The sequence below is a fragment of the Physella acuta genome, unplaced genomic scaffold, assembly GCF_028476545.2.
Source record: "Physella acuta isolate Inbredline_101_S28 unplaced genomic scaffold, ASM2847654v3 ptg000770l, whole genome shotgun sequence".
Lineage (NCBI taxonomy): Eukaryota > Metazoa > Mollusca > Gastropoda > Physidae > Physella > Physella acuta.
In genome coordinates this window covers 129,830-153,291 of record NW_026732288.1, presented here as the reverse complement: position 1 = coordinate 153,291, position 23,462 = coordinate 129,830, and the positions used below count along the sequence as shown (strand labels likewise).

Sequence of the window (23,462 nt, the reverse complement as noted above, 5' to 3'; positions counted from 1 at the left end):
CCGTCACAGTCATAGTATAGCACTAAACAGCCTTTTATTTTTATGTAAATTAAAGTCCCTAAAATTAATTTGGCGCTTCCAATAGAAATACGAAACTTTTTTGTACCCCAACGTTGTGTATGTGCCAGATATTGCAGTATAGGCCAGCGCGCTACAAAGACTATGAGTTGTTGCGCACGCAGTTGATGTATTATTATACTTTTATTTCGTTTATATTTGGATATTGTTTTATTTTGTAAGCTTTAAATATTTTGATATGTTGATATTAATATTTTTTCTAACTTAACATGTGTATTGATAATGTATTGTTTGGTTTTAGTAGGAACACTTACTCGATGTATGTCGCATCCACCCCAACCTCCCGTTGACTTGTGTGTTGTTTACTTTTATGATTTATGTAATTAAATTTATTGTGATATGTGATTGTGTTATGGAATTGTGATGTGTATTTGTGATTGCTGGTATTTTACGATGTTTTGTTAATGGAGTCGTCCATAAATGACGTCACACTCGTAGGGGGGAGGGGGTCCGTAATTTTGTGACGGTGTGTGATGAGGGGAGGGGGGGGGTTCAGATGGTGCGACGTCACACTTTTGTATTATAAAAAAGCAATGTTAAAAAACGAATTTTAGAAAACATGAACATTTTATAAGGCAGAACGTAGACTACATGTCATCCATAAACGAAGTCACTATCTTTTTGTGATGATGTGTATGTATGGGGGAGGTAAATTCGTTTTGTAAAGCATGAAGTCGTTTATGAATAGCCCTGTCTTAAAAATACACTCATTGAACTTGAACGTTTGAAAAATCAGGGTCGCACACCCACTTCAAAACATTCCCATTAATATTATAGATCTCTAGATAGATTATTACATAGATAGTAGATAGGCCTATTGTATTAATCAACTTACTTTTTTAATCAACAAAAATAGATTATAGATTCTACGTTTCTTTTAGTTAGCTATCAAGTAAAGATAATAATTCAATTAACTCAACACCTATGTGTATGTAGACTAAATTATTTAACATCGCAATATTTTTAAACAATTTTTTTAGGCTAGCTAGATCTAGATCTAGATGTTTGTTGTTTGTTTTTTTGTTAGTCGCAAAAGTTGTTTATAAATATCGTGTAGAACTCTCCAATTTTAGAAACTATTAATGCTCTTGACAACCACAGCATATTAGCAAAATGGCGCACAAAGTTGATGATTTTCTATCACACAAAAAAATTAAGCTTCAAAACTAAACTAATACATCCATAAAAAATGTTATTATAATATGTGTGCATGACTAGTTCTAAATTGCGACAGGTTTTCTAAAAATAAACCTGATGTTTTGTTTAACGCGGATAAAAACAATTCCTATTTAAAAAAAAAAACAAGGTTCACCAACTTGTTTACAAAACCAGGAACAACTGTGTAATTTTTTGTAACATATTTCTATAAATTATAAACCTTCCAAGAAGATTACAGATTTAATATATTTCCAAGAAGATTAAAATTTAAATATTTAATAACTTTCATTACCATACCAGGTTTAATGGTTTATGGACGCACCAGCTGCTAAATTAAAAACATCATGTAGGCCTAGTAGATCTACTATTTATTTGATAGCCCACAATGTATGATAATGTTATGTTAATTTTCTGTGTGGTCTAGTAACTTACAAGCATTGTAGCCCAGCTAAAAATACAATAAAAATGAATGGCAACATTCCTTTTGTTACTATGGGATTCAACATGCTTTTCCCATGTGCTACTGGAATACAAGCACCACAGAATAAAAGAAATGACTCCAGTTTAAAAAGTATTTTAGGAAAACAGCAACTCGTTAGTATGCATCCAATGACCATCATCCAGCAGGACATAAACCCTGTTAGCAAAAGGTATGTCAAGATGATCAGTGAAGACTTATCATTTTCGGAGGATGTAGTAGCTGGTCGGTGTCTGCACTCTATGCCTTACAATCCAAAGTACTTTGAGGATATTTTTAAACCTGGAGAACTAATTATGAAGATGAAACGAGAGCGCAGCATATCTGAAAAATATGCTTCTCAAAAGACAGATATTTCGTTGAATGTTAATAAAAAAGTAAAGCCTCTATGCTTACCTCCTCTTGATGCTAATGTAAAAGGAAAAGCCACTCAGCTACATCAACAAGCTTTAGTTTCTCACAAAAAAACACAGAAGCAAAAACTAGAAACTAATAATATTTTTATGACAGAATGTCCTACAAATGATGCTCCAACTACTAATCCTAAATTAAAAACATACACATTGAAAAAAACAGATAAAGGTATTTCTAGTGTTAACAGTGAAGAGGCCAATGAAGAAAAGTTTAATTTAGCCAACAACCAAACAGAGAAAAATGACTGGGATGAATTCTTGATGTCAAAGTTAAGTCAGCTGACTGCCAACTGGATTGCTCATGAATGCACACCGGAAGATCAACAGAAAGGAAAGCTGACAGGTGTTCTCAAGTCATGGTATGGGGCCCCAACACACACAGACTTAGTAAGAGAAGACTGCAGTGATGGAGAGGAAGATGAGAAAAAAACGCAAGTTGTCAAAACAAAGTGGGTGAAACAAGAAGGGCTGTAAGTTGACATTTATTCTTTCTATATTTTTGTCAGCTTTTTTCTCATTTTCCAATAGACTTTCCGCTATTGTTGGTTTCACACTTTTCACAAATGACGTTTCAGTAAAATAAATTGCCTAATTTTTATTTTTATCATACTAGATTGTTGTCCCGTATTCAAGACATACAACAAACTTCTGGTGAAGCTTTAGACCCCTATTCTGATGACAACAGAGCACCATTTTATCGCCAGCCTGCAGGAGTAAGAGCCAAAAAGAAAATTGAACTCAAAGAAGAAGGTAAATACAACTTTATCTGTGGTAATCTGTATCATGTAATACTTGATAACAGATCATCTGATATAGTCAAAGAAGAATGTATATATATTGTTTAGTGGTAAGTAACAATTGATCTTGCTCTCAAAGAAGGTAAAATAAAAATCTTAAATTTGAGGTAATTTTTGTTTCGTAATAATCAGTAATGTTTTTGATTCCTTTTTACTGATATAAGCCATAAGCTGCCCAAAAGAAAGTGAACAAATTTTGTAACTTACATATTTTTTACCAAGCTTACTTGATCATTTGTCTTTTGAAGAAACAAATATATTATATAACGATGAATTAATCCTAGGTGCTATGAATGCTACAGCACAGATTACACTCAGAGAACGCCAGCAGACGCCACCTCTTAGGTTTACAGATATCATGAGTGCACAGGTGGGGGACAAAGTTTATCAAACAGAAAACCAGTTTCAGCAGGAATGGCTCAGTGGTAAAAATATATTTCTACAAAATTGTTATACATTAGAACGATTTTAATGTCATTTGTAAGGCAACTGAACGTGTGTATTCCTGATCCATGCAGGCAAGAAGCAAGTATTTGTTATAGGTGCTGGAAAAGATGAGATTATCATGGAGACAGAGAACAGATACAAAAAAAACCTGCAACAGGAAGTTCCACAAAAACCTGAAGTCTGGTCCCAAGACTTGAGTCAGGCTGACACTATTCCAGAGTCCGGAGTCAAAGCAGACAGTCTTCCAGAAGTTGGTGCCAAGCGCTGGACAAACCTGCCAGAGCCAGTAGATGTTTGTATTCCTCTATCATACTTTGTATACCTCTATCATGTCTTGTATACCTCTGCCTTGTATACTTAATTCAGTTCATATTTATAGATTATATTACTTAACATAAACATAAAACAGTTATTGTTGTAGTTTTAAAAAAAAAATTTATTTAGTCTAACTTGTTTAATTATAGAATGAAGTTTTTGAAAAATAAAAACGTTCTTAAATTTTATATTTAATAGAAAGTGTATTGTTAAAACGCCAGAATAAAATTTACCTGTTCAAATTGTACTCTGCAGACAACAAAAGGACTGATGGTTGATGTAACCAACACAGCAGATTCAACACAAAAATCATCAGCTCAAAAACAACAAGTGAAACATAATAACACTTTGGTTACCCTAGGTCAGTTTGATGCAGTATACACATCCCATCTTTTATTGTTCTCTACTTTCTCTGCATTTGTAGTATTTTAAATACCTCAATGAAGAACCTCAAGGCCATTAATTAAGTTTTACATTTCAAAATAACTTCCCTTAGCTTACAGTTTAATGATAGTATGTCTTAGTCCTAGACAATTTCAGACATTTTCCAGCATGTGTTGTAAGCATCATTTACAACTGATCCCATGGAGGAAAGTTTTTTTTCAATGACTACCAGTCATTCTTTACTCATCAAACTAACACTGACTTAAACATCTGAGTTAAGATTCACTTTTGATCTCATTGACTTTCTGTTGAGTGGCACTTGACCTACTTTTTAAATCATCACCTGGATAACAATGTCTGACAAAAAATAACATAGAAAAAAAAAATTAATTACTGCATGTGCTAAACTAATTTTCATTATTAAATAAATTCCATAACTTGGAGAAAATTTCCCAAAGATAATAACTTAAACGATAACAGCCAACTAACCTCCACCTATTTTCCACCATGGATTTTAAAAAAATCAAAATAAAACAGAACACATGACTTGTAGAAGACGAGTCAAGACAATGTAAAAAAAAAGACAGCCTTTTTTTGGCAGCCATTTAATATCAAACACCTTTTTTTAAAAAAGAATATTTTGCTGATAATTAAACTCTAATTAGTAGCAAATGGAGTGACAGCCTACTTATTTTGTCTAGTGAGCTGGCTTAATGCTCAAACATTTTGTAAACAAAATGTTTACCTGGCCATATTTTCCACACATTACACTTAAAGTGTTAATTTTGTTTTGAACACAATTGTAGCCACCCAGTGGAGAAAGAAATGGTTCATGAGTGGAGCTGTGTCAGACAGCACACCTGACGACCTGGTCAGGGACATGACGGACATCCAGGCTCACGTCAGGATGAAAGCCATTGGGACAATTCTTAAGGTAAACTCCATCACCTGTTGTTGTAGACAATTCTTAAGGTAAAGTAAATCACCTGTTGTTGTCAGACAATTCTTTAAGATAAAGTCCATCAGCTGTTGCTGTCTCACGTGGACAACTCTTAATATAAAGTCCCTCAACTGCTGCTGTTTTGAAATAAATCAGATAATAATTGACAAGTTTTATTTGCTATCCCCAGTCCTTGAAAAAAAATGTCTTTGTTTTCTTACGTATTGGCAGAATGGGTGAAACATTGTTTATAAGTTACATTTCATTTATTAGGCTAGAGAGATGCAGCAATCAGTGGAAAATCATAACTCCAGCACACAAGAGTTCCCAGAAAAAATTTATGTAGCACTGGAATGCCTTTTGGATGATAAGCATGAGGAGGTGAAGAAATCAGCAGCCATGACACTTTATGCCCTAGATCGTCCAACTGACAAGGTGAGTTTTCTCTCTCTCTCTCTCTTGCTTTAAACTTAAGTGGAAGCTGTTTACATGGTACACACCAAGCTTGAATTATTATCATATTTTTCTCTGCTTCAACAAATATAAATATTTTAAAATAAAAATAAAAACAGCCTACAAGAATGCTGATCAATAATAACAAAAATGTAATGGGTATATTAAAAAAAGTTTATATAATATTGTGCATAAACCATAAAATAAATTTAGTTATATTTTGAAATTTGTCTCAGGCTAAGGAAGTGCTGTACGTGATGTTTTTACATTTACTTCTAGGCTAAGGAAGTGCTGTACGAGATGTTAAATGGAGAAAGTTCTGTTGACCGCTGGGCTGCAGCTCAGTCTCTGGCCCATTTTGGTGAGATGGACTCGGACATCGTGGGGGAGATGATCAGACAACTCCAGAACTGCCAGGATCCCATCCAGATGGAACAAGGAGTTGTGTTGCTGAACAAGCTCAGCTCTCAAACAGTCAGTTCTATAAACATCTTACAGAGTCTAGTTCTTTTCATTGTTTAGTTTAGTCAGTTCTATAAACATCTTACAGAGTCTAGTTCTTTTCATTGCTTAGTTTAGTCAGTTCTATAAACATCTTACAGAGTCTAGTTCTTTTCAGTTTTTATTTTAGAGTTAGCGTGTACATTAAAAAAATTTACTTTTTATTGATATTGTTTTATTCTAGAATCTTGTACATTGTATGGTGGCGGAGCAGCTGAACAGTAACAGTTGGCGCCATAGGGTGATGGCTTGTAGAATCTTACCTGCCTTGTCAGGGACTATCAACCAGGTGAGTTTTTATCTCATTAGTTGTGTGGATACAGTGGTAGTGTGGATATAGTGGTAGTTTGGATATTGTGGTAGTGTGGATATAGTGATAGTTTGGATATTGTGGTAGTTTGGATATTGTGGTAGTTTGGATATTGTGGTAGTGTGGATAAGTGGTAGTTTGGATATTGTGGTAGTTTGGATATTGTGGTAGTGTGGATAAGTGGGTAGTGTGGATAGAGTGGTAGTGTGGATATGTTGGTGGTGTTTTGTGTATTGGTAGAGTCAATATTTGGTCTGGTGGATAGAATTGCGTTCAAGAGTTAATAGCTTGCATTTGCTTTTAGATACAATCACTGATCTGTCCTACTTCTCCCCCACGCTGGTTTATCTAACCCTCCCCCACCCCCACACACACTGACCTGTTTGTTGTCGTCCCCACACTGACCAATCTCTCCTCTCCCCCACACTGGTCTTACCCTCCCCCACCCCACCCCCACATACCTGTTTGTTGTCATCCCCACACCGACCTGTCTCTCCTCTCCCCCACACTGGCCTGTCTTACCCCCCACCCCCACCCACACTTACCTGTCCTCTACCCCCCCCCCACACTGATCTGTCTTACCCCCCACCCCCACTGACCTGTCCTCTCCCCCCCCCCCCCACACTGATCTGTCTTACCCCCAACCCCCACCCCCACTGACCAGTCTCCCCCCCCCCACAATGGCCTGTCTTACCCCCCACCCCCACTGACCTGTCCTCTCCCCCCAGGACATCACCCAAAAGTTGACTGACCTCATGTGGCATGACTGGCATGATGACGTGCGTGTGGCAGCTGCCCAGTGTTTGGGGAAGACCAGCCACGGCAGGGAGGTCCATGACAAGCTCAGGGAACACATCCTCCACGGGGAGGAGAGGTCTAGGGCTGATGCCATCGACAAACTGGGAAAACTTGGTGGGTTGGTTTTTTTGTCTGTCAGGTGTCATGGACTGGGATATATCAGTAAACTGTTTGGTTGAAATATTACATCAAAACATGTTAAACTGTTGATAAATTATAAACTGTTGAAAAATTATGAACATTATTGGGAAATGTTAGTGTTAAAATATGTAGAACTGTTGAAAAATGTGGAACTAATGAAAATGTTGAACTGTTGAAAATGTTGAACTATTAAAAAATGTATAATTGTTGAACAATGTTCTACTGTTGACCACCTACAGGCCTGATGACCAGCAAACTGCTGCCAGCCTTCCTGCAATGTTTCTCTGACCCGTATGTCTCTGTACGCTCTCAGGCCTGCCTGGCATGTGGAGAGCTACAGATCAAGGAAGAGCAGGTCATTGACAGCTTGGTCAACCTTGCGACCTTTGACCCCATCTGGAAGGTTAAAGCCCTGGCTATTCAAGGTAAACTCTCTGAAAAAAAATAAGCCTCTGTTCATTATATCCATGGAATTTTGGACAACCCCACCCCTTTTTGTTGACACTACATATCATGTGCGTTGACAGCCCTGCAACTTCCATGACACCATATATCATTGACCAAACAGATATTTACACAGACGAATGCACCAAGCATGTGGTAACATACTGTACCACCCAATTATTATTACACCATCAATTACAGAAAACCACTACTCCAGACATACTATTGGCTGTAATAGAACATTGCAGCTAATAGGCTATCATTATAAACAGACTACTACACCACACTGTAGTCAGTGCTAATCAAACATTTTCAGTAACTGAAGAATGTAGTCGTAGATCATACACACTAAACACTTCTGAAATTTGGATTTATAGACAAGTGTGGTTAAAACTATTGTATAAATAATTTTAGTACATAAATAAGTTCATTTAAAAAATTAAAAACTCATCCTTGAATATATTTTCTGTTTTAGCACTAGGTAGAATTGGATGTGTTAGTGAAGATATCAAGGAATGTTTAGTGTGGGCCCTGCGCTATGAGAGCCATGAGGGTGTCAGAGCTGAGGCCTGCCACACGTTGGCTGAGCTCAACATCCATGATGATGATGTCATGCATGTTCTTCAGGAGAGGCTGCTGGTTGAGTCAAGTCTGATGGTTAGAGAGTAAGTGTTGACCACAGTGGTAGTCAAGTCTGATGGTTAGAGAGTAAGTGTTGACCACAGTGGTAGTCAGGCCTGATGGTTAGAGAGTAAGTGTTGACCACAGTGGTAGTCAGGCCTGATGGTTAGAGAGTAAGTGTTGACCACATTGTTAGTTAAGCCTGATGGTTAGAGAGTGTTGACCACAGTGGTAGTCAGGCCTGATGGTTAGAGAGTAAGTGTTGACCACATTGTTAGTTAAGCCTGATGGTTAGAGAGTAAGTGTTGACCACAGTGGTAGTCAAGTCTGATGGTTAGAGAGTAAGTTTTGACCACATTGGTAGTCAAGTCTGATGGTTAGAGAGTAAGTGTTGACCACATTGGTAGTTAAGCCTGATGGTTAGAGAGTAAGTGTTGACCACAGTGGTAGTCAGGCCTGATGGTTAGAGAGTAAGTGTTGACCACAGTGGTAGTCAGGCCTGATGGTTAGAGAGTAAGTGTTGACCACATTGTTAGTTAAGCCTGATGGTTAGAGAGTGTTGACCACAGTGGTAGTCAGGCCTGATGGTTAGAGAGTAAGTGTTGACCATATTGGTAGTTAAGCCTGATGGTTAGAGAGTAAGTGTTGACCACAGTGGTAGTCAGGCCTGATGGTTAGAGAGTAAGTGTTGACCACATTGTTAGTTAAGCCTGATGGTTAGAGAGTAAGTGTTGACCACAGTGGTAGTCAAGTCTGATGGTTAGAGAGTAAGTTTTGACCACATTGGTAGTCAAGTCTGATGGTTAGAGAGTAAGTTTTGACCACAGTGGTAGTTAAGTCTGATGGTTAGAGAGTAAGTTTTGACCACATTGGTAGTTAAGCCTGATGGTTAGAGAGTGTTGACCACAGTGGTAGTCAAGTCTGATGGTTAGAGAGTGTTGACCACAGTGGTAGTCAAGTCTGATGGTTAGAGAGTAAGTGTTGACCACATTTGTAGTTAAGTCTGATGGTTAGAGAGTAAGTTTTGACCACATTGGTAGTTAAGCCTGATGGTTAGAGAGTAAGTGTTGACCACAGTGGTAGTTAAGCCTGATGGTTAGAGAGTAAGTTTTGACCACATTGGTAGTTAAGCCTGATGGTTAGAGAGTAAGTGTTGACCACAGTGTTAGTTAAGCCTGATGGTTAGAGAGTGTTGACCACATTTGTAGTCAAGTCTGATGGTTAGAGAGTAAGTGTTGACCACATTTGTGGTTGTAAAATCTGTGGATATGCCTGGTATTTAGAGAGTATGAATTCCCCTTGTTTACTGGAATAGAATGGTCAAACATCTCAGCTATGTCCAAAACAAACCCATGATGCTGATCACAGCCATCTTTCACATCTGTTATCTAGTCCACTACCCGGTAACAAACCATTCCAGTTCCACATGCAATTCCTTGAACAAATAAAAGCTACTCTTTTTACTATGCATAGATTAGTAGATAGTTATTAGTGAGGAAATTCTGGTTATAACATACTGATTTGTAATGTAATGTGCTTTAATGTAGTCTCTATTATTTCATTTACCGGGACCAAAATTGAATTTAGTTTGGCTTCCTTAATATTTTAGCAAAACAATTATGTTACTAAAAACAAAACAAAAACACAACCTGAACCCTAGTGGTGCATAGATTAATTTGTACCTAGCTCCTAATTCAAGGTATAGATATCCTGTACACATTTTGTACACATATTAACATTTCTAAATATCCCTACAGAGAAATCATAGATTCACTGAGCAAGTTTGGTTTCAAGATCTCAGAGGAAATGGACACAGTGGGTCAGATCAAGGCAGAGGTCCACAAACTTTGCACCAGAAACTTGATAGCTGCCCAGATTTTGGTCAATGAGAAGGATGAACTCAAACGTTCCCAGTTGGAGAGATTTGTGTGTCAGACAGCCCTGGATATTGAGGTTAGTAGGCCAGTAGTGTGTTGGTCATTTGAGGTTAGTAGGCCAGTAGTGTGTTGGTCAATTGAGGTTAGTAGGCCAGTAGTGTGTTGGTCATTTGAGGTTAGTAGGCCAGTAGTGTGTTGGTCATTTGAGGTTAGTAGGCCAGTAGTGTGTTGGTCATTTGAGGTTAGTAGGCCAGTAGTGTGTTGGTCATTTGAGGTTAGTAGGCCAGTAGTGTGTTGGTCATTTGAGGTTAGTAGGCCAGCAGTGTGTTGGTCATTTGAGGTTAGTAGGCCAGTAGTGTGTTGGTCATTTGAGGTTAGGCCAGTAGTGTGTTGGTCATTTGAGGTCAGTAAAACAAATGTGTGTTGGTCATTTTATGTCAGTAAAAAATGCGTGTTGGTCATCTATGTTCCCTCTAAGGGTAGTTTTTAACTACCACGCAGTCATTTTGTTAGATACATGTATTCTTATATAAGACTTTTAGAACACCACGCACACAAAATATATGTTGCACATGATCTTTTTCCCATTAGAGGGAACACTGTTGGTCATTTGAGGTCAATAAAACAAATGTATGTTGGTGTTGCTTAAAGTAAAACAAAAGATTTAAGGCTGAGGTTTCTCAACAAAAAAGTGTGATGGTTAAAATTTCATCAAAAACCTTTTGGAATTATTTTTCAAATCAATTATAGAAATTTTAGTATAAATTTGATTGAACTATTTTCTGCTCTATGATCCCTGCAGGTTCTAAACCAGAAAAAAGCTGAAGTTCTGCACAGGATAATCCTGGAGGCTCAACGACTTCCGTCTGCTAAGTCTGACAAGGTCAAAGGTCATCCCACTCCTGATCTTCTGAGCAGAGAGGGTACAAGTTTCTCCGCCGCAGACAAAGAACTGGAAGAAATTCTCGGCCTGGATGAATGCGGGTCAGTCAGTGGCTCCGTGAGTGAGAAATCAACATTTCCTGAAACTGCTGCTGACCTTGGTTTTGACCTTGAACCTCAGGCTAAAGTTCTGACAATAAAAACCAAATCAAGAATGAGTAACATGTCCAACCCCAGGTACTCGAGTGTCTCCCGTCAAGGATACAGGCATGAGAGATCATCCTCTGGTGACAGGATCAGCAGGGAGAGTTTGTTAGAGAGGAGTAAGGTGGAGAGGAAAATGGCCGCCATTTTTGCTGATCTGGAAGCTCGCTATGATGCCATGAAAGAGGAGTTGTTGATTGCTGACAGGGGGCTTACAGCCATAGTGGCTGAACAAGATGGCTGCTTGGTGGCGGAGAGTGGGATAAGTCATGGTGATGCTGGGATAAGTCAAGGTGATGGTGGGATAAGTCAATGTGATGGTGGGATAAGTCAATGTGATAATGGGATAAGTCAAGGTGATGGTAGGATAAGTCAGGGTGATGGTAGGATAAGTCAGGGTGATGGTAGGATAAGTCAGGGTGATGGTAGGATAAGGCAAGGTGATGGTAGGATAAGTCAAGGTGATGGGATATGTCAAGGTGATGGTAGGATAAGTCAGGGTGATGGTAGGATAAGTCAAGGTGATGATGGGATAAGTCAAGGTGATGATGGGATAAGTCAAGGTGATGGTAGGATAAGTCAGGGTGATGGTAGGATAAGTCAAGGTGATGGTGGGATAAGTCAAGGTGATGGTGGGATAAGTCAAGGTGATGGTGGTAACGAGGCAAGGCAGGATAAAAATAATGTGGAGTTTGGGATAACCCAAGAAAATGTTGAGCATGGTGTAGGTCAAGATAGCCAGGAGACAGTGATAGAACAAGATAGCCCAGAGACAGTGATAGGTCAAGATAGTATTGATAATAGTGAGCATGGGATAAGTAGAGATAGTTCTGAACATATGATAAGTCTTGATAGTGAGATAAGTCACAGCACTGTTGTGGAAGGCAAGATAATCCAAGATATTGTCTAGGATATCAAGTGAGATTTTACAAACTATTTTTTTTTTTTGTAAAATAAAAAGTTTTATTATTAAACAAATATTTAATGTACAAAATAATATGGTACAAATTGAAATGTTTCTGTAACATTATTTTATATAATTCAAATAAATGTATTTATCCAGAGTGTGTTATATTCAATGTTGTGTTATATATTTAATATTGTATGAACTTGTCTGGACAACCCCCTTTCGAACCCCCCCCCCCCCCCCCCCAGACAACAACTTTTTGAAAGAAAGCACTGATGCTCTTTCACACAGATGGCCCATTCTTACCAAAAAGAAAATAGTCTCACAAGTAGCCACTGTTATTGTCCATGGTATGCTAGCTTTGTAGCTTATCAGGAAAAAAAAGGAAAAATCTCAATGCAAGGTTGATTTCTTTATTTAATTTTTTTATTATTTAATTTTTTTAATTATTTAGATTTTTAGTTGGTCACAACAGTAACAAAGCAAAATTTTGTATTTCTTTGAAAATGCAACACATTTTTTTTGCTAAAAAAACCTTGCCAACATTGACAGATCTATGGCAATTATATTGAGTTGAGATTGCCTTTTACTAGATCTAGTAGCCTTCTCTTGCTCTGTTTATTTAATTTGGCCCTAATTCCAAGGCAACATCTGGGGAAAAAAATAGGCTAGCCAATGTTGTTTTAAATTATAAGAATTAATTGCCTGGGATGGAATAATGGATGCTTGAATGGACAGGCGGTGAATGTCAGACTAAGGGAGGAAATCGACCGTCAGACGGGACCATTACTTTATCGACCGTAATCCTATTACCAGACCAGAGTTTATGTTGCTAAGTGGGCCAGCCGTATCACACGAACCGTTGACACATCAACGCCTGGAATGTGTACGGCAAGGTCGAGTCAGGTTAGTAATCTTCACGCTTAAATTTTTTGTTTCTGTTCAGTTCAAGGAACCGTAAAATTGTGTAATAATAGCTATGATAATTGATTCAAGTAACATATTTTTTTCATTTAACAGTTGACCTACTTTTGAGGTCAAGATTACGATGACACGTTAACCCAGATTTTTCTAACCCTGCAATTTAAACTCATAAATTTTTCAATGTAATTTGAACGATAATAGTTCAAAAGTAGACCTACAGATTTTGTTTAAGCCGTAATAATTTTAAAATTAAATTTCCAATTATTAAAACTATACAATAATTATTTTTTGAAAAAAGTATTTGAAGAGTTTCTTCAATTCTTTTTTTAGCCCAGAATTTAATAAGCCCAGAATTTAACAGCCGATGTGAATCATTTCAAAAGTTAACACTAATAATGAGGTAACTATAATCTACGTTTTTAATGCTTAGCACTTATTGAAGCATGTGTCTGCTTGTGAGTTTTTTTTACCGTTTGTGAGATGTGACCTCTAGTAAGAACCTTACGACCCTTCTCTGGTTAACCCAAAAGTGAGTAACGACAGATTTAAATCTGTATTACTGGGAGCGTTTTCCTGCAAAGCATGCGTAGTGTTTCTTTCAGACATGCCGCCGAAGGGGGGGGTTGATCACGGAGTTCCCCTCACCCCCCCCCTTCCGGGAGAATAATTCTAAGAGCAACACTAAACATGCCGTTGCTTACTCAATAACTAGCCTTAGACCGCTTCATCGCCATAATGCCTAACCTGGACAAAACCTGTAAGTTTTCTAAGTTTGGCTTTACTAAAAAGTAGACCTACTAACTTAACGAAAGCCCAGTATCGTGCACATTTTATGGTAACGAAGCTATGCAGTGTTTCTTCCAGACATTTTCTCCGGGGGGGGGGGGGGGGGGGGCACTTGAAATTTTCGGGGGGGGGGGGGGGGAGTTGCGGAATAAAACATCCGGGGGGGGGGGGGCGGAGCTATGTAATAACACAAATGATAGTTATTCATTTTTTATGCTGTAAGGGTAAGGGGGGGGAGGGTAGAGAGCTATGTGATATAGTTCTGTTTACTCTACGTTTTGCAAAAGATAGGATGAGGAGGTCGACTCAAATGGCAACAAACTTGTACCTTTTAGTTTTAACACAATACATGCGTTAAGCTTACAATATTATATTATTTTCTTCATTGCTCTAAACTCTAAAATAATGTGATTAGCAAAATTTGATTTTATTAAAAATCAGTAGTACCGATAGTAAGTGGCGTCGCAAGGTCGGGTGTCACCAGGTGCGGTACGTCATATGTCACCTCCCCCACCTGAAAAAAAACTATGTTATATATATATATATATATATATATATATATATATATATATATATATATATATATATATATATATATATATATATATATATATATATATATATATATATATATATATATATATATATATATATATATATATATATATATATATATATATATATATATATGGGGTAGCAACTACCTCCAATAATATGAAGGGTAGTGTTTTACAAAATATTTATTTTACTCTATATTGGGTAAGGGCTATCTAAAAAGAAGATGATACTTTATGTTGTATACAGAGCCGGCGTTAGGGGGTGGCGAACGGGGCGGTCGCCATAGGCCCCGCGCTTGAAGGGGCCCCGCGCTTCAGCACTGTCATTGTTATCTGAATTAGTTCGTAAACTTAAAAAAAAATGTTGCTGAATTCAATTGGGAAAAACTAAATGGTGGAATGCCGACGTTGTTGATTGTTATAACTGAGGCCACGGTTGATGTTGGTGAGTCCCACCTGAACTGGGACAGGTCGTAATTCGATACAAAAATAGCGTCACACCTACCCTTTGTGTAGGGTACGGTCGCCTGGCATTTGACCTGAGCTGACTGGAGATGGCGGTCGAGAATTAGCCTACGACGGAAAGAGATACCCTATTGTATGCGGACCGATGAAGACGTCTTTTTAGTGAGCAGACGGGATGTCTATAGTAGACAGTTAGTGACCTGATGAACTCTAGTCCTGACTTTCTTGTTGTAGATGTCGTATAATGTCGTATATGTACAGTGTTTCTTCCAGACTTTTTTCTCCGGGGGGAGTGGCACTTGAAATTTTCAGGGGGGGGGGCGGTAGACTTTCTTCGGGGGGGGGGGGGGCGGACACTGTTAAAAGTATATATTTTGTCACCTTAAGGATTCACCCCTTCAATAATTAAGACAATAATGATTTTGCTTTTAAAATATTGTATGAATTCTAAACAAATTTTAAAGTCTATACTGTTTTGATACATCAGGCCGAGTTCGCTGTATTGTAAACTTTATTTTCCTAATTATTCGGCACGTGATTAAATTTTCTTAAGTAATTTGGTATGAATTACATAATTGTTAAAAGTGATTTAATATCTTAGCAAAGGAAAAAAAAAACTACGAACATTGGGTTAATACATGGAAGAGATAAAAATCTGTTATTATAGTGGAAAGTTTGACATTAGCTTATAAACTCCAAAACATTTGTGTTATTATGTGTACATCACATTATATAGGCCTTTATACATATATATATATATATATATATATATATATATATATGTATGTATGTATGTATATATATATATATGTATATATATATATGTGTATATATATATATATATGTAACTAGGGGAAGTTACCAAGAGACATAACGTGTTACAGTCTGACGTCACAGTGCAGGTGTTGGCTGATGCCAAGGCGTAATATCTCGGGAAGCGATACGAAAGACGGTCTGTCAACTTTGATGTGACAGGATGCAGGTGGCTTATTAAAATCGGACTGTACGACAGAAGCGGCGTAATTAACAGTCTGATGTAACGATTAGAATCGATTACAATTACGATTATGATAGGACCGAATATGAGTACGATTATGAAGGGGATATAAGGAAGGCGACGGCTGAGCTCGAGGTCTCAGAAGGTCTCAGAAAGTCGGTCTGTCTCTCAGAAGGTCTGTCAGTCAGTCCGTCAGTCTCTCTCTCTCAGTGAGTCTGTGTGGCAGTATCCAGTTGGTTATATTGTGTTAAGAAGGACGTTAGACATGTGTATTCAGTTAGATGAAGCCTAGTGAGGACTGTTGGGGGTCCGTTGATTTAGACTATTATTGTGAAACATCTCTCTTGATTCAATATATTATTGTGAAACATTCTTTGATTCATGTAATAAAAGGATCAATAATGAACCTGCATCTTCGAGTATCTATGCTGTGGTCAATGTTGTGTGGAATGAGTGGTTAGACTCGGGAAGGTCACATTTGGCGTTGTCGGCAGGGTAGTCAGAGACTCGTTACATTTGGCTCTGCGAGCAGGATAAGACTCGTTACATTTGGCGTTGTCGGCAGGATAAACTCGGGGACTCGTTACATATATATATATATATATATATATATATATATATATATATATATATATATATATATATATATATATATATATATATATATATATATATATATATATAAATATAATGGAAAGGCCCCGCGCGGATGGTTGGCCCTAGGCCCCGCGTATTCCTAACGCCGGCTCTGGTTGTATATGTGCACTATCTCTAACTGTAACTGCGTGTGAAAGTATTTCACTCATATTTTACCAGCCAGGAAGCCTCTGATCGTATCTTGTATAGAAAATTATCCCGTTATTGTTGTTCTATTTTATGTTGTATAATATGATCATGCACTATCCCTGATAGTAACTGCACGTGAAAGTACTCGATTAATATCTTGCCAGCCAAGATGTCTCTGCTGCTATCTCGGTACCCGAGGAAGCCCTCAAGCCGCACATTGCTGACAATGACGTCATTGTACGTCTGCTGAATGAGAAATACGGTCTGCAGGGGGCGGAGCTGACCCCGCTGAATGGCTACGATGACCTGAACTTTCACGTCAGAGTTGACCTTGACCACAGCAATCCCCACATTGACCAGGTGTCACCGAACGGCTACTTTCTCAAAATTGTCAATCTGCAAGATTCCAGGCGACCAGAGTACCTAAGTAAGTCAACACAATAAGGTAACGTCCACTTACTTTGGTTGTTACTGTTACACGTGATCATAATAAACAATAATCTGTGGTCATGTGATCGTGATTATAAATAGTAAGCTGTCACGTGGTCTAACCCAAAGGTCTCGAGTTCGGGTCTCGGTTCGGCGTTATGAATGTAGAACGTCCCTGAGTCCACCCAGCTCCGATGGGTACCTGACATACGTTGGGAAAGTAAAGGCGGCCGGGCATAGTGCTGACCACACTATCCCTTCATATGCCGAGACCAAGAAACTTGAACTCTGCTTCAGCTGTCCAATGGATCGTTAGGTTTAAAGAGATTAAAAACAAATGGTAGCTGCAGTGAGGTTAATGTAATTAGTAATAAAACAGATAGTATTAGTTACCTCACAAGTTCGGTTTTGCCACAATTTTAAAAATCGCCTTAGCACTGAAACGCGACTAATACTTAAATTTGGTACACGGGCACCCGATGGTTTGAATGAAGAGGTATCTTTCACCTAACAACCCCCCCCCCCCTCCCGCATACACCACGCCCCCAACCCCACCCCTATACGGTGTCCAAGCGTCCTTCTCACGCGTCTTTTCTTTTGGATATCGTGGCTAGCAGACAAGACGTGTTTTCACTGTCGAGCTAAGTCAAAAAATGTGTTACTGTTTGTCTTTATTTGTCTAATCTGTAATCACACTGTTGTGTGCTGACGAAGACCTTGGGTCGAAACGTCCATAGTACTTGTAACTGTCTTTAACTTGTGAGGTAACTAATACTATCTGTTTTATTACTAATTAGGTTTAAAGAGGAACTTTAATTTTACATGGACTAGAATTTAAATATATAAATAAAAAGTGGTCATGTGATCGAGTGGTCAGGTGATCGAGCGGTCAGGTGATCGAGTGGTCATGTGATCGAGTGGTCAGGTGATCTAGTGGTCATGTGATCGAGTGGTCATATGATCGAGTGGTCATGTGATCGAGTGGTCATGTGATCGAGTGGTCATGTGATCTAGTGGTCATGTGATCTAGTGGTCATGTGATCTAGTGGTCATGTGATCTAGTGGTCATGTGATCTAGTGGTCATGTGATCTAGTGGTCATGTGATCGAGTGGTCAGGTGATCGAGCGGTCAGGTGATCGAGTGGTCATGTGATCTAGTGTCATGTGATCTAGTGGTCATGTGATCTAGTGGTCATGTGATCTAGTGGTCATGTGATCTAGTGGTCAGGTGATCGAGCGGTCAGGTGATCGAGTGGCCATGTGATCCAGTGGTCATGTGATCTAGTGGTCATGTGATCTAGTGGTTATCTAGCAGATCTTTGTGATCACAACTAATGCCCTAGATCAGGGGTTCCCAACCTTTTTTCACTCTAGAGCACATTCTAAAATATCAGTAGGGTGGCGGGCACCACCTATTTTAAATCGACAAACTCCTTCCAGAGGCGTAGAGACCCTTCCCGTCACCCGGGGACAAAACTTTCGATTTGCACCCCCCCCCCCTCAAACTTTCTATTTGCACCCCCCGTCAAATTTTCGATTTGCACACCCCCCCCCCCCCCCCGTCAAACTTTCGATTTCAATCCCCTTCAACCTTTCAATAATGTTTATGAAAAAAATTCTGTCTCTGTCGAATAGTGTGAGGCGGGCACATGCGAATCGTTCGGCGGGCGCCATGGCGCCCGCAGGCACGGGGTTGGGAACCCCTGCCCTAGATGTTGATAAACAGGAATGAATTGTGTTACGTTGTTAAGGACGTTTATGGCGACGTGAACAGGAGCCACGTCGTGTGACCAACGTGATCAGGAGACACCCCCACCCCTCAAACTTTCAATTTGCACCCCTCCTCAAACTTTCATATATTTTTTTATATTTATAATGCAAAACTGCAGCTAAAATGAAATTTTAATTTGTTTTTACAACCCATTTTGGCGCCCCCTAAGGTCGGCGCCCGGGGACATATGTACCCCCCTCGCTACGCCTCTGCCACGTCGTGTGACCAACGTGATCATTTCCTGTGATAAAATAGCCAGTCATTGTGATCTACTCACTAAATCATTGACGTTGGATTTTGTTAAAATCAGACAATGACCTTTGACAGATGCACAGCTGGCACTAATGCGACACATCCACCAGAAGGGGGTCAAATGTCAGACGGCAGTTTTGGGGGTCCTTGGTGAGGCCTTCACACAGTGTACAGCTGCTAATAAAAAAGGTGGGGAAAGTACTTGTACGTTACCCTTGTGCGTATGGGTGTGTAAGGTTGTGCTTGTGTTTGGGCGTGTAAGGTCATGTGTATGGATGTGTAAATTCATGTATGTGAATGGTCATGTATATTATGGGCATGTAAAGTCATTTAGGCTATATATTATGGACGTGTAAAGTCATTATGTTTAGAACATGTAAAGTCGTGTATGTTATGGGCGTGTAAAGTCGTGTATGGGCATGTAAAGTCATTTAGGCCCTATATTATGGACGTGTAAAGTCATTATGTTTAGAACATGTAAAGTCGTGTATATTATGGATGTGTACAGTCATGTATGACTACTTGTATAAAAATATGTTATATCACCTGACTCAATGACCCCCCCCCCCCCCGCTCTCCTGAATCCACTACAGGCGATGCCGTGACCTATATGGTGTCCCTTAGGTCATTTATCCCAGGACAAGTTTTAGCAAAGTCCACTTTATCAGCTGACCTGCTCTATCGGTTAGGTCAGTTCGTGGCTGAGGTCTCTCAAGCTCTGCAGGTCTGAATTTTATTTTTATTTTTTTGGAATATTTTATTTATTTTAACGACGCCAAATCTCGACATTTGGTTCTGTGTTATGCCTCCAACGTTAGAAATATTTGGTTTGTATCAACGCTCACAGCTATGGACATTATTGTATTGTATCCACGCTCACAGCTATGGACATTATTGTATTGTATCCACGCACACAGCTATGGACATTATTGTATTGTATCCACGCTCACAGCTATGGACATTATTGTATTGTATCCACGCTCACAGCTATGGACATTATTGTATTGTATCCACGCACACAGCTATGGACATTATTGTATTGTATCCACGCACACAGCTATGGACATTATTGTATTGTATCAAAGCTCACAGCTATGGACATTATTGTATTGTATCCACGTTCATAGCTATGGGCATTATCGTATTGTATCCACGCTCACAGCTATGGGCATTATCGTATTGTATCCACGCTCACAACTATGGACATTATTGTATTGTATCAACGCTCACAACTATGGACATTATTGTGTTGTATCAACGCTCACAACTATGGACATTATTGTATTGTATCCACGTTCATAGCTATGGGCATTATCGTATTGTATCCACGCTCACAGCTATGGGCATTATCGTATTGTATCCACGCTCACAACTATGGACATTATTGTATTGTATCAACGCTAACAACTATGGACATTATTGTATTGTATCCACGCTCACAGCTATGGACATTATTGTATTGTATCAACGCTCACAACTATGGACATTATTGTGTTGTATCAACGCTCACAACTATGGACATTATTGTATTGTATCAACGCTCACAACTATGGACATTATTGTATTGTATCAACGCTCACAGCTATGGACATTATTGTATTGTATCCACGTTCATAGCTATGGGCATTATCGTATTGTATCAACGCTCACAGCTATGGGCATTATTGTATTGTATCAACGCTCACAGCTATGGACATTATTGTATTGTATCTACGCCTCCCTGACAGACTGGCCAAATAGTAGAGCGCCCGATTGCAAACCAGAAAGTCTCTAGTCCGCATGACGTCCCTGAGTCCATTCAGCTCTGATGGGTACCTGGCTCACGTTAGGGAAAGTAAAGGCAGCTAGGCAAAATGCTGACCACACTATCCTTTCGTATGCTGCACTCACTGATACAAGTGAACTGTACTTCCCCTGCCCCATGGCCCTTGAGGTATGAAAGGGTACTTGACTTATCAGCGCCTTACTATGGACATTATTATATCTTGCAGGACTTCGACAACCCTTTCTACGCCACATTTGACTGTCTGTGGAGTCTGTCCAACATAGATAAGGTGGCATCTGTCACGTATGCTGTACGGGATGACAGACGACGACAAATCTGCGAGGACGTTTTGATGGTCTATCAACGAGATGTGGTGCCAAGTCTGCCAGGATTCAGAAAAGGTTATTTATAGGCTCTTTTGACTTTGATTACGCAGGATTACTTTCATTGTGTGTCTCATATCACCCCATGCTTACGGTACTGTTACCGTTCCATACTTTTGTTTCTAGTGTATCTGCTATTGGTCAGGGACTCATTGGACGGCGTGGTCGGATGCTAGAGCATAACAATGCTAACCCAAAAGTCTCGAGTTCGGATCCCGGGCTCAGCCCGTAGGACGTCCCTGAGTCCATTTAGCGTTAATGGGTACCTGACTCATGTTAGGAAAAGTAAATGCGGTTGTGCATGGCGCTGATCATACTATTCTTTCATATCCGGGGTCACAGAAACAGGTAAACTCTACTTCACCTGCCCCGTGGACCGTCATGTTCGAAATGCTTCTTCTTCGTTCTTAATTTTAATGTTGGAAGGGATTCCCTCCAACAAAATTAAATATACGTGTCAACTGGTTATTCGACATTTTGGCGGTTGACTCTGATTTCAGCCTGCTTTTCTTTTTGGATTTGCTTCCATAGCCTTTGTCCAACCAAGATCAAACTACAAGGCAGCAGTTGTTTGATTTTGGAGTTGTATCTCCTGGAACAGTTGCTGTACCAGCTATCAAACCTCATCTGCACGTGTTCGAAATGCTAACTTCCTCATACTTTTGTTCCATACTTTTGTCTCTCTGTCTAGTATATTATTGAATGTGTCAGCGACCCTAAATCAGCAACTTGTTCCATGCTTTTGTCTCTCTGTCTAGTATATTATTGTATGTGTCAGCGACCCTAAATCAGCAACTTGTTCCATGCTTTTGTCTCTCTGTCTAGTATATTATTGTATGTGTCAGCGACCCAAATTCAACAACTTGTTCCATACTTTTGTCCCTAGGTTATATACATGGCGACCTGAATGAACAAAACATTCTCATCAACAAGCAGACAGAAATTTGTGGTCTGCTAGACTTTCAGGACGCTGCCAAGAGCTTTCCCTTATACGACCTCGCTATCCACATCTGCTACATGCTGATGACGCAATTCTCTGACGTCACCCTGCTGGACATACCTGGACATATTCTAGCAGGCTACCAGACGAGGCTGGAACTAACGCCGGACGAGGGAAGCGCGTTACGGGTGTGTGTGGCGGCGAGGATGGTGCAGAGTCTGGTGTACGGCGCCTACACCCACTACATGGACCCCAGCAACACCTACGTGCTAGAGACCAGCAAATGTGGCTGGCGAGCGCTCGAAACTTTCTGGGTAGCCGAGCCTGGACAGCTTCAGAATAGGTGGGACAGCATTGTGGCGGGGTACAAGTAACATCAATAGATATTGTGGCGGGGTACAAGTAACATCAATAGATATGGGACATTATTGTGGCGGGGTACAAGTAACATCAATAGATATTGTGGCGGGGTACAAGTAACATCAATAGATATTGTGGCGGGGTACAAGTAACATCAATAGATATGGGACATTATTGTGGCGGGGTACAAGTAACATCAATAGATATTGTGGCGGGGTACAAGTAACATCAATAGATATTGTGGCGGGGTACAAGTAACATCAATAGATATTGTGGCGGAGTACAAGTAACATCAATAGATATTGTGGCAGGGTACAAGTAACATCAATAGATATTGTGGCGGGGTACAAGTAACATCTACAGATATAGGACAATGTTAAGGCTTTGTGCAAGTACAGGTATCAGAAAATAATGACCCTGTTGCTAAAAATAATTCAATGACTTTGTACCTACAGACCAGTCAGTGACTTTGTATCTGCAGATACAGTCACGGGCTATTCTGCAGATCTCTCACATAAACGTATGCATTTAATCAAATAGAAGTTGTATCTTAATAAAAAAAATATATGTTGGTGATCGGGCTAATTTGGTCTGATCAATTATTTTTGTATCGATTATATAATCTTTGTTCAGCCCATCAATAAAGAATTTATTTTCTTAAAACACTATGAGAGTTCACTTAATTTTGATTCATCATTTTTTGAGAACTCTTTATACTTTTAAAACATTGACTTTTTACTAATCGGCAGTAATGGTTCAGAACGATTATGATTGTTTGAGCGGTTACAAATTTAGGACGCTTTCAGTTTCTTTTATGAAAAAGGTTGAAATATTTTATTGGCTGCTGACCGGTCCTTAAAAAATAAAAATATACAAAAATACATAATTTTATTACTAAA

The 23,462-nt window shown here is 39.2% G+C and overlaps 2 protein-coding genes across 3 annotated transcripts; both read left to right on the top strand.

Annotated features, from left to right (window-relative positions):
• The first annotated feature begins 1,181 nt into the window (after positions 1–1,181).
• LOC131950554 (HEAT repeat-containing protein 4-like) lies at positions 1,182–12,295 on the top strand. Of its 2 annotated transcripts, XM_059312771.1 has the most exons (15): positions 1,182–1,420; positions 1,661–2,597; positions 2,741–2,877; positions 3,209–3,349; positions 3,443–3,663; positions 3,942–4,047; positions 4,877–5,004; positions 5,284–5,445; positions 5,743–5,937; positions 6,149–6,253; positions 7,003–7,186; positions 7,453–7,638; positions 8,133–8,322; positions 10,036–10,231; positions 10,958–12,295. In XM_059312771.1, the coding sequence occupies exons 2-15, from the start codon at positions 1,702–1,704 to the stop codon at positions 12,149–12,151; spliced, it is 4,041 nt and encodes a 1,346-aa protein (XP_059168754.1). In that variant the 5' UTR covers positions 1,182–1,420; positions 1,661–1,701; the 3' UTR covers positions 12,152–12,295. The 2 variants fall into 2 exon arrangements, with proteins under 2 accessions (XP_059168754.1, XP_059168753.1); XM_059312770.1 differs by having other exon boundaries at positions 1,182–2,597.
• A 664-nt stretch (positions 12,296–12,959) lies between these two features.
• On the top strand, positions 12,960–23,218 carry LOC131950540 (hydroxylysine kinase). The gene is made up of 7 exons (XM_059312746.1): positions 12,960–13,054; positions 13,403–13,472; positions 16,828–17,090; positions 19,191–19,304; positions 19,709–19,839; positions 21,107–21,281; positions 22,150–23,218. Exons 2-7 carry the CDS (start codon positions 13,468–13,470, stop codon positions 22,575–22,577), a joined length of 1,116 nt encoding a protein of 371 aa, XP_059168729.1. The 5' UTR covers positions 12,960–13,054; positions 13,403–13,467; the 3' UTR covers positions 22,578–23,218.
• The last annotated feature ends 244 nt before the right edge of the window (positions 23,219–23,462 follow it).